General features: G+C 33.3%; 2 protein-coding genes across 2 annotated transcripts in view; both read right to left on the reverse strand.

Moving 5' to 3' along the window:
* The window catches only part of LOC134239260 (sec1 family domain-containing protein 1-like), a 3,285-nt gene extending 1,381 nt beyond the window's left edge, over nucleotides 1-1,904 (reverse strand). The window contains exons 1-2 of the mRNA XM_062721750.1: nucleotides 1,052-1,904; nucleotides 498-662 (exon numbers count right to left, since the gene is read on the reverse strand). Coding sequence (XP_062577734.1) covers nucleotides 498-662; nucleotides 1,052-1,893 — 1,007 coding nt within the window. The 5' untranslated portion in view covers nucleotides 1,894-1,904. The remainder of the gene's footprint in view (nucleotides 1-497; nucleotides 663-1,051) is intronic.
* A 216-nt stretch (nucleotides 1,905-2,120) lies between these two features.
* LOC134240260 (protein limb expression 1 homolog) lies at nucleotides 2,121-12,065 on the reverse strand. Its single transcript, XM_062722670.1, has 5 exons — nucleotides 11,866-12,065; nucleotides 11,344-11,601; nucleotides 5,312-5,475; nucleotides 4,727-4,867; nucleotides 2,121-4,391 (listed from the first exon to the last, which is right to left on the reverse strand). Exons 2-5 carry the CDS (start codon nucleotides 11,597-11,599, stop codon nucleotides 3,978-3,980), a joined length of 975 nt encoding a protein of 324 aa, XP_062578654.1. The 5' UTR covers nucleotides 11,600-11,601; nucleotides 11,866-12,065; the 3' UTR covers nucleotides 2,121-3,977.
* Nucleotides 12,066-14,302: the final 2,237 nt, after the last annotated feature.

The raw sequence follows: 14,302 nt of genomic DNA on the forward strand, positions 1-14,302 counted from the left end.
TTTCAACAAAGAAATAATGTAATTCATTTACTTAAAAGCAGTGATTTTTGATACAATGCAAAAGACCATCAAGATGATAATTTTTTGCACTGTGAAAGAATATCAGAGGTGCAGAGAATTCTCAATTTTACTTCCCTTCATGAAGAGTATTGTTTTAAAAATAAAACTCCCTGGCCAGTCATAAGAGTAAATAAACCAGATTTATATAGCAATAGTTTCTCTAAATACAATAACATGTATGATCATGTATGTCGGCTCAGTTCTAAATGATGATGGCAAAGTCTACAACAGACAGGCAAAGGGAAAATGAAAGAAAATGTAATAAACAGAAAATGCAATAATAAGTAGTTGAATATGGAATTTCACTCAAGTAACAAATTCTATATCCAATTACAAAACACTGAATTAAGTGGAAAATTGTATGAGGATTCACATTGGTCTGTTTTAACAAGAGTGGTGAGTTCCCTAAAAATGAACACAAACAAACAGAATGTTACCTGTAAGAATCCAGTTCTACTTGGACTGCCTCGGCTACTGCTGGGAATGGACTTCCTTTTTCTGCCTGCCAGAATCTGTCAAAGGGCTGCAGATCATATGACTTCTTCTTCTTTACAACACCACCTGATGGAATCTTAGACTCAATGGACTCCTCAATTTCAACTCTGTCAAAACAAGTTCAATTAGAATACATGTATGAATAGACAGATTGAATTTTCCTAGCTAGATTGTTTTACAATCTCTCCAAGTAACACTATCTGAAAGTCCTTGTAAGAACCAGTCATAACAAATTTATCTCATCTGTATGCCATGCAGCACACTATCACTTTATCATATAAAATATTTCTAAATTCATTTATTTTGAAATCAGTTATGTGCAAATGTGCATGCACAAATTTAAATTTGTTGATAAAAAGGTTACACACAGCTCAAGTGTAACCATCAATTAATTTATCAATAGAGCAACTTGGAAGTTGATCTTTTTCACGATCCTGAACACGCTGGAGCAATTTAATACAATTTGTTAAACCACTTTACCAAGAAACTAAACTACCTATTTAACTGTAGATCAAACACATCATGACTGAGTGCTTGGTAAGTCCAGGTGTGATGCAGCATTGTCGCCAAATCTAAATTACGATCAAGTAGAACAAGCAATGGACGCTGAAAAGAAAACTGTCCAGCTTGCATACTGTCACTCGTGAAAAAACTACTTCGTGCATCTCTGATGTTCTCTCGAAGCTTCTTGTCTAGTTTTTCCGCCACCATTTCTGCTGCATTTCCTCTTGGACACCGAATAATTGGAACCGACCCTAGGGTCACGAACACAGAAAATAAGCTGTCTACAATTGTGTCCATTATCTGTTCTATTTCTGTGTCTTTCACATCGCCTTTGTTTAGCGCATAGTATGATATGCTGTCTCTATCTTGATGACGGAGGGTAAACATATCATCTTCTAATGATATAAAATTTAGGTACTGGTCAACAACTTTCGCTACTTGTGATACACAGTTGCTATGAATGGCAGCACTGGCTATTTCTTCCAGTCGTTGACGAGAAATAGCCGATATAAAGTTCAGGTAGTATGTCTCATACAACTGACCCTGGAAATCTTGCCCGATCCGGCGAATGTTGTCGTCTGTCGGCATCACAAAGTAGATTGCCGGTACGTCTGGTATAGGATCACGCTCAGAGTGCAGTTTTAGATGAAGAGTTACACCCATATCCCGGAGTTCCTTCACCGTTAAAAGAGGTGAAATTATATCCTGACCAAATCTGTCGTAAACCAACACTTTCCATTGTGGTTCTGTTGTGGTAGCTTTGGTAGCTGGTACATTAAAATTCAACATACGTTTCAGAGCTGAAATTTGTCGTTCTCTCAAGGAGGACGCCATGTTGAATGACAGCGCCGTCTAACAGACGACGTGGCGGTTTTGACGCATGCCAAGAAAGATAACTTTTAATGACATTGCGATCATCTCCCTTACACCATATGATCTTTGGCATTTACTATTTTTTTTGAAATATCCCCCAAATTTTTACACTATAATAAATATATCATAAAACATGTCCTTGTCAACAGACCCTCAAAATTTAAGATGTAAAGAATTAGCCTAATGTATGAAAAGTTTCATCTCTTTATTGAAATATATTTCATATATTATGCATAAAATTAACTAAATGTGCCAAAAAAAAATGTGAGCTGTACAAAAACGGAAGAAAAAAATCACAACAGTAATATGATCACATAAGCAGAATAACAAAACAACCAGTAAGTTCAGGTACATAGCTTTACAAAATTTATAGGGAAAAAAATAATTAAATTCTCAAATTTTAATGTACATAGTTTTACAAATTTTTTTTTTTATAAATTTCAATGTTTTTTTCAAATTATGAATCTCAAAAGTTTTATACATATAGAAAATAATCAGATTCAACTTTAATAGAGTAAAAAAAAAATCGCATGTTTTATGCAGTATTGGTATTTCCTTGTAACAATCAAATTGATGTGAAAGTTTTTTATGTACATATATACCTTTCACTTATATTAACAAATACGTAACTTACAGTTAGATACAACTCAGACATTTTCTTCTAAGACTTAGTTGAGATTTGAAAGCAAATTAGGTCTTGAATAAGAATTATAAGCATTTTACATATACCATTCAAAATATGTTCACAATGTTAATTAAAAGACATATAAAGTTCAATTAAAGACATATACATGTAACTTCCACAAGAAAACTTAAATCTCAATGAACATTTAAACAACCTCTGATTTACATGAAAAGGTAAAAATATACACTGTTTTACACTATTATGATGACTTCCTCTATGCTCCCAATGAGGAGACAGTCTCACTGTTTGCCATTACCTGATAGATCAGGCATCTTATAGCCTGAAATTCTTATCAAAATACCTTCATGAAAATCAATACCCAATCCTCAAAATACATGCAGTATTATCTATGTTTAACACAACACAAAATCAGAGAGAGAAAGAGAGAGAGAGATAGGCCATCTAACAAATAAGCACATGTAAAAAGCATGAACTTATGTGTCAAATGCACATAACATTTTACTCAAGGACAACACAAATAATTTTGTGAAGTAAATTCATATTTTAGCTTCTTTGTGCTTTCCATATATAATACAATTTAAGAAATGCAATTCCTGGTTACAATGACATACATATTGCACTAAAATTAAACAATTAAAATCTATTTGATTAAAAACAAATCAAATGGTTTCTAAAAAAAAATTACAGTGAAATCTAGAAATGAAATAGCAAAAGACTCCATGTACTTCCTATACATTAACTTCTGTACAATTTTATGCTTAAATTTAAGCATATGAAAATTAGATGAAAGACCACTGTCATGTTGGCCAAATATTTACAAAAAGTGAGATTCAATATCATACATGTAACTAACCATGCCTCTATTGAGGCTGTAGATATACAGGTTTGTACTAAAAAAAAAAGTGGTAAAGTTACATCTGGACTTGATATACATGTATGTTTTTTAGCTTTGAATTTTCAGAAACATATGTATCCTTATGTTTCTCAATTTGTCTTTGAAATTAAATCAAAACATTTTCACGGAAATTTTTAGTGGGTCTTTGGCCATTTGAGTTGAAAATTAACAATCCAGTTAATAGACTGAGTGTAAATTTTGACAAAGGATAATAAAGCCACAATGTATTTACATTTATAGAATTGAAAATATATATTTTTCAAAAATTAAAATTATACAAATCATGACTGTAAATACTACTTCAATCAAAAATGGCCTTGGAAGTTGTTAAAACATGTGTACAATGTACTGTTTTGTCAATTTTTATCTTCACTTTTTTTTCATTTAATAAATGTATAACCAGATGTTTAAAATTTATGTCATAGGTTCTCATTTATAGCAATGTGAAACATTTTCCCTGTCTACAAATAAAGTGTTTTCAACAAAAAGAAATACTTGTAATTATTAAGCTAGACTTTCTGCTGGACCAATCTGACTGAGAGCTAACACTAAGATGTCCCTTTTCTCTTTGAAGACTCTTAACTCCCTTCCAGCAAGTCTGGCACTCTCAAGTTCACGTTCCGCAATTTGAAGTTCATGTCTTATAATTCCGGCAGTTTCCTGTTCCCGGGCGATCCAATCCAGCGCCATCTGTGACCTCATGTCGTCATCAAGGGAACGGTGTGAATAATGAGCCAGTACTTCCTGTCGAGAACAGTTTCTATCACGCATGGCTTTGAGACTGCCATTCCAATGAAGGAGTTGAAAGACTGTCATGAGTTCTTGGAATTCTAGCATTGTTCTTCCTTTGTTGGCTTCCAACATAAAACGGAAGGCCCCTATTCCAGTGGCTGGGTTGTCAGCATCCATCAGGTTCCCCTGAAAAATAAGAATTATATTTAACCTATGTTAACGTGATTATGTTTCAATGTTTTCAAATTCCTATTCTGCCAATTACTTTTGATAATACATGTACTGCAGTCTTAATTTTCATTTAACTTACATATGATTTTTTTCTCCAAACTGCATACACAATAATTACACATGTATTTATTGTGTTAATTGTTTTGGCACACTCTATTTTATGTCCAAATCTTATGTCTGAACTCAACATAATTTTACATTTCAGTGCTCAAGCATGGCACCAACATTCAGAATCAACATTTTGCACCTATTATTCCTTTCAGGGCATTTTTAGCTAGCATTTCTTTTACCTGGAAAGATCCCGCTGCATCTCGTACTGCTCTCTCAATAAACTCATCTGAGATCTTCCGAGAGGGATGCTCATTGAACACGGAATTCATCAAGGCAATTTTTGCTGCACTACGCCTGGCCTCGGCTTTTGTAGGACAGTGCTAAAAATAGAAAACAGGGACTTTAAAAAATGAAATCCTTCGATTTATTTGCATTTTCTGCTGGCCAGTTTGAAAGGAATTTAAACCAAATAACACATTTAATCAATGATCCTAACAGTACTTGGAAAAAAATATGCATAATTCAAATTCACACTATATACTTTTACAAATTTACTATAATACCAATACATGGTATAACAAATAACTGATATTTTGAAGTAAATTGTAAGGTCCCCATGACATTGAGATATCATTTCAAGAAGGAATTAAATACAAAAAGAATAGAATGAAAATTGTTAAAAAAAAAAAAATCACTTGAAATTTTATGTCTTGATAGTATAATTTATGATATTGTTAATAGTAACTTTAAATGTGACTATAATGTTAAAAATGTACTTTTAATCAGTTTGAAAAAATACAAGCATAATTAAGTACAACACTAACCTGAAAGCTCCCAAAACAGCTCCCCCCTGGGAGGGATACAAAACAGACATAGGGCGGTGAGTTGGAGGGCTGGGACTCATACACCACCAGGGCTCCGTTCTTCAGATCCGCCCCCCTCTCAAGCTTCATCTGCCAGAATTCCTGGAGGGCCTCCACCACATTCACTGAAAATCATAACATTTTATTGTTTAATTTTCCATATGAAAGCAACCTATAATAAATCTGACTGCATGATTCTACATTGATTTTGTTTTTACTAAAATTTCCAGTATAAAAATTAAGAAGTTGGAGATATTTTTCTTTTTCTGAAACATCACAAAAATGGACATGTACTACAAGGCATATTTGTGTGTATTGTACCTGGGTATGTGTTGTATGCAAACTCACAGTTTTTCCAGTGATGAACTGTCAAAATGACCTTGTTTCTGGTTTATTGTACAGGTAAACCTTCATGAACCAAGGAGTCATCACTAAAACTTGTTGATGAAATAATAAATTATACAGAACAATAATTCTACTATGAAAGATATTTTCATTGATAACCTGCCATTATAACCATGATTAAATATTCAAGTCTGATAACAGTAAATTCTAAATTTTTATTGATGAACATGTATTGAAACTAGCATTCTTTCTTTGATCCTCTGTTGCTTTTTTATGAGTTAATAATACATCTCGTCTGGGCTGGAGAGACCAAAATTAAGTCATGCAAAACAATCTCAGTCATAATTGCATTTTAAAAACTTGCAATAGAAACTTATATCACAAAGAGGAATTTCCTGCATTCCTCAGTGTCTCTAGAAATCACCTTGAAAAGATGCACCCAAGGATAACCAGTTATGTATACAGACAGGTGAAAATCTCTGATACTGCGATAACTGCATAATGAATGGACATGCAAGGGATGGCATTTTTCCCTCAGGATAGCTTTAATGACTGAATAACTCAGCCTATTCATTTATGAAATTAAATATTGGGTAAGGTTTGAAGAAATGTTGTGGTGTTAATCCACTTCATCACATTCTGTCTTGTATTTATTGGGAAAATATTCATCAGTGGCTGAATTTTTAATCACTGACGTGTATTGAAAAAAGCACACAATCAGAGACACCTACATATTCTTGTAAAATAAATTACTCAGATATTGATCTAGCCATAATTAGAAAAAACATTTATCAGTAATCTGATAAAGAATGGAATTTTTTTTTCAAAGTGTCATGTCATTACCAACTTATTGATTTTTAAAGTCAGCTAGTGCACATCAGGTAAATGAAATGTGCTGTGATGCTGACAATGGTTTGAATTCTGACTGCAGGTTATGATAATTAACAAATGTATATCATAATTATCCTATCTTCAGTCTTCAAATACAAGTCAAGATTACTGACACTTTAAATATCACCAGGGCTGATCAGTCCAAATTGCACCATAAGCATACAATGGCAATAAACATAACAATTTACAGTCTTAACATTTGTTCAAATGACCATAAATCATATCAGCTGGCTTATCAAGTACATGTACGAGGGTTGATCCAAAAGTTCGTGGAATTTATTTCTAAAAATTTATTATGATGAGATAAACAAAAACAATAGACATATCTGTAAAATAGAGTCAAAAAGCAATAAAATTTGAAAAATTAGTAAAGTTCTGATAACTTTTAAAGTCACAAGAGCTTTATAAAAATAGATCGTTGTATAAGGCGGGGGAGACTTTGACGTTACGTGAAAGTATGTATTTCACGTCGCGTTCGGTGACGTTTTACATTAGCTCATGGTTTAAACCTTCTCAAGGTAGTCTCCGCCGATTTTCACACATTTCCTTTGTCGTTTTACCCACATATCAAATGTTTCTTTGTACCAATCAGTACCAAACTTCAAAACAATTCCATAGGTTGCTGCTTTCAGATCTTCAACGGTCTGAAAAGTTTTTCTTTCACTTACGGAAGTCCATAGGTGCGAGGTCAGGACTGAAACTGAAATCCCAAAAGATCAATTTCAAGTTGTGTTTCCAGAGCTGTATGGGACGGAGCATTGTCTTGATGAAGTATTAAATCCTCAATGTCTCTATCCGGTCTCTTTTTTCTCAAAGCACGTATGAGATGCGTCCTCAACGTCTGGGAAATAAAGAAAAATTCATTAACTTTAAGTTTGAGTTCGGGCAGCATTGCGGAAGAAAACACATTGTCATTCATTTTTTATTAATTTTTTTTCTTTATCATATACATGTAATTTATATTTGGAATAATCATAATCTTATGTTTTTATTAAATTAGATCATTTTTATTTAATTTAAAACATAAACTATTAGCTTTAAAATTAAATAAATTTAATCATTATTAACATTAAACACAAACCGTAGAGTAGTAGGCTGCATTAACAGATCGTCCTTCCGGCACTTGATGAATAAGGATCATTCCACGCCGATCCATCTCTCTCACAAGTTTTCCATACAGAGGACTGCTTCTTGGAGTAATGGTAGAGCCAAGTTTCATCCAATGTAACAATTCTATCAAGGAACATCTCGCCCTCACGTTCAAAGCGTTTTAGAAATTTTAAGGAACATTGAACCCTATTCTCCATCTCTGCCTTTGAAAGAAGCCTGGGAACCCATCTTGCACTTACTTTGTTCATGTTTAGTTCATTTTTTAAAATGCGCTCTGTTGTTCCGTAGGACGAACCAATTATAGCGGCAATGTCACGCACGGTGCGTCGGCGGTCCACCTCCAATAACGCCCTAACTTTTTCCGCGAGGACAATGCGACCTTCCACCGGGCGGCCAGACCTCTCATCCTCCTCCACAGAAGTTCTCCCCTCCTTAAATCTCTTATGCCACTTGAAAACTAACTGTTTGCTGCATTTTCGTCCTGCTTGTGTCATTAATTTATGTGTCTGAGTCGGAGTTTTCCCCAAATTTTCACAAAACTTGATAACTGATCGAATTTCGACTTTTTCTACCGTTGTCATGATCAATAACAAATCATCAGTAAAATGGGTAAATATCCAGGAAAATCGATAAAACTTTCTTACAACGATTAAAAAGAATTCAATTAATCTTAATTATGACGTAATTTTTGTTGCATGTGATATTTAGCGCCTTTTTTCGATTAAAATCTTTGATAAAAATTAAATGATAATGAACAAATAAATGTCTCCCCCGCCTTTTCAAACATCCGTTTCTATGGCAACTGCCAAATTCTTCTTTTCAATGTTTTTTAAAATATTTTTTTATTAAGAAAATTCATCAAGTGTATACATTATTACCTGAAAATTTTAATTATTTCCATCCAGAAATAAAATAATTATGAAGAAATTCCACGAACTTTTGGATCAACCCTCGTATTTACAACCTGTGCCCCCCCTCTCTCTCTCCAACCAACCCTAGTTACTTCTCATGCATTTTGAGATATATGCTGCATGCATACATGTATGCATATGATTAAGTAGGAGTATTTTCTGAGGTAGCCTTTCTGCAGTGATTGATATGAAACTAAAGATTAATGTTGTAAAATTGTTCTTTCTCTCCACCTGTGTTCCATCATTAAGTCAAGACAGATTATATACCTGCATGAGATTTGTCAGGGAAGTCAGCCGAATAGATTCGAATACTGCAGAATAAATCAATCACAGAACAGTGTGAAACATAATTTAATAAAAATAAGCCGGTAGCATATACAAATTTTGAACTACTGGTACACCTGTGAAGAATTTTTCCCACACCTGTATCTTTCAGCCTACACACTCTGATCTTTACAATATTTATGTTTCTGTATCAATATCTATTTATTATGTCTGGAGAAATAAATTTCCAATTAAATCCCAGTAAATCTGGGCTTCAGTAAACAGCCTGTAAATCTGTAACAAATGTATGTCAATAAAGCATGGTTTATAATCCACTGAATGATCAGAAATCTGTCCTTACTGCCAGCCTTTTGTCCCCCATTGTGACAGGGTGGTAAACAAAATCAACTGGTCATTTCTTTTACTTTTCCTGTCCTTAATCCTTGTTTTCTAATCCAGATTGGCCTTTAATTCACCATTTTTATCTTTCTGTCCTGTTGAATTACCATTTCATGGCCCTCTCTAGTTTTAGAGAACCACTTGTGAAAAGTTTTACCTAATCAACTTAGTTATGAATATTTTACTTCACTGAACAAAGGGTAAAATTGATCTATTTTTTCTGAGTTGGTAAAAAAAATTGTGTGAATTAAATATTCTTCAGATAACATTGAGATCATTTATATACCTTTGTTGTTTCAGGCAGTGGGAACTAAGCCAAAAAAGTTTCTAACCTCCTTATGTCAAAAGGAAACAAATTAAGTCAAATACATTAATGGCTTATCAAAGTATTTGCATGCCCACTTCTGAACACTTCTCTAGTGATAAAGCAGCAGTAAATGGGGCCGTTTATGACCTAAAATGTGACAATAAAGCATGAGGGTTTGAGAAATAATTGTTAAAATGGAAACAGTGGGTATACATGTTATTTCAGACACATAAACAGGTATCAAGAGATGCACTTCCAAGAACTCGATAAAAACAGCCAATATTTATTACATAACACACTGAGAAGTTTTAAACCCAACCAGAGGAACCTGTGCAGGTTTGATGAATGCAATTTAACAAGAGGCGCATTATAAACTTCACGAATTTAGTCACATTTAATTTGCATTTCTTCTTGCAGCAATTTAACTTACAACCTCTGATCTCCAATTAATCTTAATACACACACATTTTAATTTTAAATCAGCTTTTGTAAATCTCCGTTAAATTTGACTATTTTTCTATTAATTGTAATTGATACTAGTAGCTCGGAAGAATCACCATCATATATAACTAAAAAAAAATTGATAGATTATATTTCCAGTTCTAATCAAGATGATTACATGATTTGAAGTTTAGCCCTATCATTAAATCTTAATAAAAACAAATAAACAATAAATTCTACAGTCAATTTGAACCATATACTTTCATGAGATACGAGCTGCCTTGAATTTGCATTTCCTACCTGAAGAAAACCTTGTTCACCTGGAGGAAGAGATGAATTCTCTCCACCTGATATGAATCAGTGATCTACCAGGCTCGATATTAACATGATTCACTGTGTATGTTAATGTATTGCAAAGCAATTCTGATAACTTGAAATCAATAATATACTGTATATGGTCTGAACATATTTCATTCCAATTACCGGTAATATATATAATGGGATTTGGCACAAGTTCTGAGGTCTTAATTTGACCTATCCCTACATTCTGTACCACAAAAATTGAATGAGACATATCCAGCAGATTGTACAGAATAAATTAACTCACAACATAGAAATATACACTGCTAAATTATAGTATACTAACATTTAAATATAAAAACAATCAATTGAATCTGCTGGAATGCTGAATATAAGAAAGTCTAACAATAACATAAACTTTATCAGTTTGCAAAAATGCATTGAAAAACTCTCTCCTGGTCTCAATGTAACTAGGTCATGTAAAAAAAGAGAGCATAATGGACTATAAACCAAGCAACCAAACAAAACTGCTAACCACATAGAAAATAATCTATTTGTCTTTCATGTTAACCATGCCCATGCAATCTCTTTAACAGGACACTTCCTCCATTTTGAGGAAGGGAGAAGGGAGGGGGGTAGTAATTTTGAGACAACTTTTAAAAAAAAAAATTAAAAAGTAAGATGGTGATCTTTGAAAATATTTTGAATTTACAAAAGTAATTCACACTTATTCAGTAATAAAATAATTAGAATTATACATTTCAAAAGATGGATTAATACCAGGCAATTTAACCTCAATTATGAAAATATTACCTATTGATCTCAATGTGTTTTATTTATTTATTTATTTCTTTTGCATAGAGACTAATAAAACTGATTATTTTTAAGTATTATCCCTTTAAATCAGGCCATGCTAATTGTTTGCATGACTGTTTAAGTTAACACTGTGACTGAGAAATACCCATCTAAACCACCACTGTGACTACAGAAACATGTCACTAAAGTAGAATGCACTGTAGTATTACCTCGACCATATCCAGAAGAATGTTTAGCAAAACTGTTGACAACAGCATCCACAGCTTCTTTGAGGACTGTCTTGGCTTTGGCGTCGGACATTGAGCCAGATTTTCCTGATACGGACATCCCCGCTGCAGCGGCTGCCATTATTTGTGAGGGTAGGGGGCGGTGAGTTTCAGCGTACTGAGGAGACATAGGGGAGGAGGCCTGTCTGGGGGCAGGGACAGGTTTCCCATACCCAGGATGTCCCTTATACGAGGCCATTTCTACAAATCCAGAACAAAGATGTTGAAAATTCAGTGACAGATTCACAGTCATCAAAATACTTTTGAACACACAAGTTTATAACTCTGCAGCAACATTTTGGAAAAAAGAAGTTAAAAGTCTAAAAATCATCTTATTAAGTACAGCAATATCCATTAGCTGGAAACAGATACTTTATTTGTAGACATTCAAAGTTTCAACCACTAGATAAAGAAGTAAACTACAGGTAAACAAAATGGAGAATGCAATTACAAAAAATCGCTCACCTGTCAATATCTTGTTTTCATCACGACTTTGGATAAATCTCCAGGTAAATGTTTTAATGATACAAATCCTAGCTCAAATTTCTTACATAGTCGATATAGATCAATCAATAATTCATAGGACGACTAAATTACTGATAACTATTTGAAGAATTTCACTTTCATGTTGATCCACAGCCTAATCTTTTGCTTCATGTCTTAATTGGTAAAACTCAGAGGAGATCCGAAAGAATTCTGGATGTTTCGGGACCGCGATGTTTCGGGACCCCGACGTTTCGGGACCTGTCAACTTGGGTTAACACGTTTCGTAGTCTCGTTCAACCAGACGCTCGGCTGTCTCCGTAAACTCCGACCAGCAGAGAGTCTGGTAAAGAGTCACATAAGCGTTTGTTACCATCAGAGGGCGCTATCTTGTTTATGTTTTGATGACCTTTTTTTTGAAAGGAATATTTAACATGTTTCTTCTGTTAGATTGTGAGTTTATATTGATAAACTGATCTTTAATTTTGGACATAAAACGAGTAATTACAATATCAATCGAAGAAATATGTATTCCGCAGGTAGCTGCACTACTTTCACTTTAACTTCCGGAAATAAAAAAAATGCAAGACATTTTATAAAGCACACTTACCTTTAACCCGTTGACATTACCGTAAACAATAAAATTATTCCTCTTTATCTGCTTTAACCTTTAGACATTTAACTTTTAAAACTTTAAGTTATTTTTCTGTCGATTTACCATGTATTTGTTTAAATCATGGAGGTGTGTTCTTTTCAGCCAATCAAAAACTTTACCAGAATTTCGGTAAGCCTCGTTTTGGCGTTACAAACGATATTACGTATCTTTACCAGACCCTCTGGGTGGTCGGAGATTTACGGAGACAGCCGAGGGTCTGGTTGAACGAGACTACACGTTTCGGGACTTGGGCGAACACGTTTCGGGACTTCCATATGTTTTGTTAAGGAAATGAAATAAAACTTGTTTACTTGTGTTTTTATGTTTATACATTATAATTTCTCAGTTTGATACACAATTTATAATTTTTAAAAGAAGCAAAGATTGGAGTTTTTAGTTAGTTTTAAAATTAAAGTTTGCATGCGGCATGGAGCACGCCTGCCGAGAAAATCAAACGCTCGCGATGTTGTCTCCTTAATTTCTTATTACAGTATTTGATATACATGATATATTACCCTTATAAAGTATTTGATTAACCAAAATTTAATTCAAAAAATATATTTTAGAATTATGTATTTTATTTATCATGTTTATTCTATATAGTGTTTGATACGAGAGTTTGTAGAATTAAAGCCACCGGGAGACAATCGAAACTGCTGTGTGAAGACCCCGGTCGCGTTTTTCTTTCTAAGACTTTTTTTCTCTCCATAATAAAACTTTACATTTTACGAGTTGTTGTTTTTGAATTAATGTTTACTGTGAATACACAGACTACAAATCTCATTGAAACTAAATTATCGTTATTCGTACATACCCGACCAGTGCGTAATGTTATGTGGTATTACATAATCAGGTACATGACACACTGTCAATGATACTGTAAATAAATAATAAATATTATTTAATTTGCAAATATTATTTTTTTTTCATATTACATGTACGTTGTTAAAGTGTGTAAAAGACATTTTAGATTTAAAAGAAATGACAAAGTTAACAGGTCAACTTAAATTTTATTTTTATTAAATTTCCACCTAGCCACATAAAATAGATAAAATATTTTTGAAACGATATCAAATGAAATCATGTCGTTTATACCATTTATGTTTTGTTTTTTTAAAGTATAATGTATTTTGTTTAATCTACATGCAGGAAAATGTTCTCGCAAAATTTGTAAAATATGTTTATATTCAATGTTTTGGATACTTTAAAAGTGTTTTCGTAACATTTCCAGGGAGTATGGAATGCCATATACGACAGCCAACTGCTTACTGCCAACTGCTGACTGCCAACTGTCAGCTGCTTACTGCCAACTGCCACACATATTTGCATAAATTTTATTTTTATATTAATATTTATGTAAATTCAAAAAAAAGGCGCGGATATATAGGACATTTCAGAGTTTTTGAAATAAAAAAAAAATCACTGGTGAATTGGACCAGTGATTTAGTGAAATTCACCGGTCCACACAAATATTCACTGATCCATCAACAAAAACATATTAAAAAAAAAAAATGTTTAATTCCAGTTAGGCCTTTAAAAATCCATAGGGTCAAATATCCCCGGACTGAATTAACCACTTTTACCAGGTGTGATATTTACAGTAGATACCAAACATGGCTGCCTACCGCAAAAAACGAAGTTCAAAATGTGGGGGGAATGTTTATTGTAACAATAATAATTATTTTAAAACTCTTCGTATTTAAGGTAAATGATGATTAGCAATTCGGTTGACATATGTTGCACCCCAAATAAAGCTACAATTAA

This window comes from Saccostrea cucullata, unplaced genomic scaffold (genome assembly GCF_032062105.1).
Source record: "Saccostrea cucullata isolate Sc308-1 unplaced genomic scaffold, CSIRO_AGI_Scuc_v1 ctg788, whole genome shotgun sequence".
NCBI classification, from domain to species: Eukaryota; Metazoa; Mollusca; class Bivalvia; order Ostreida; family Ostreidae; genus Saccostrea; species Saccostrea cuccullata.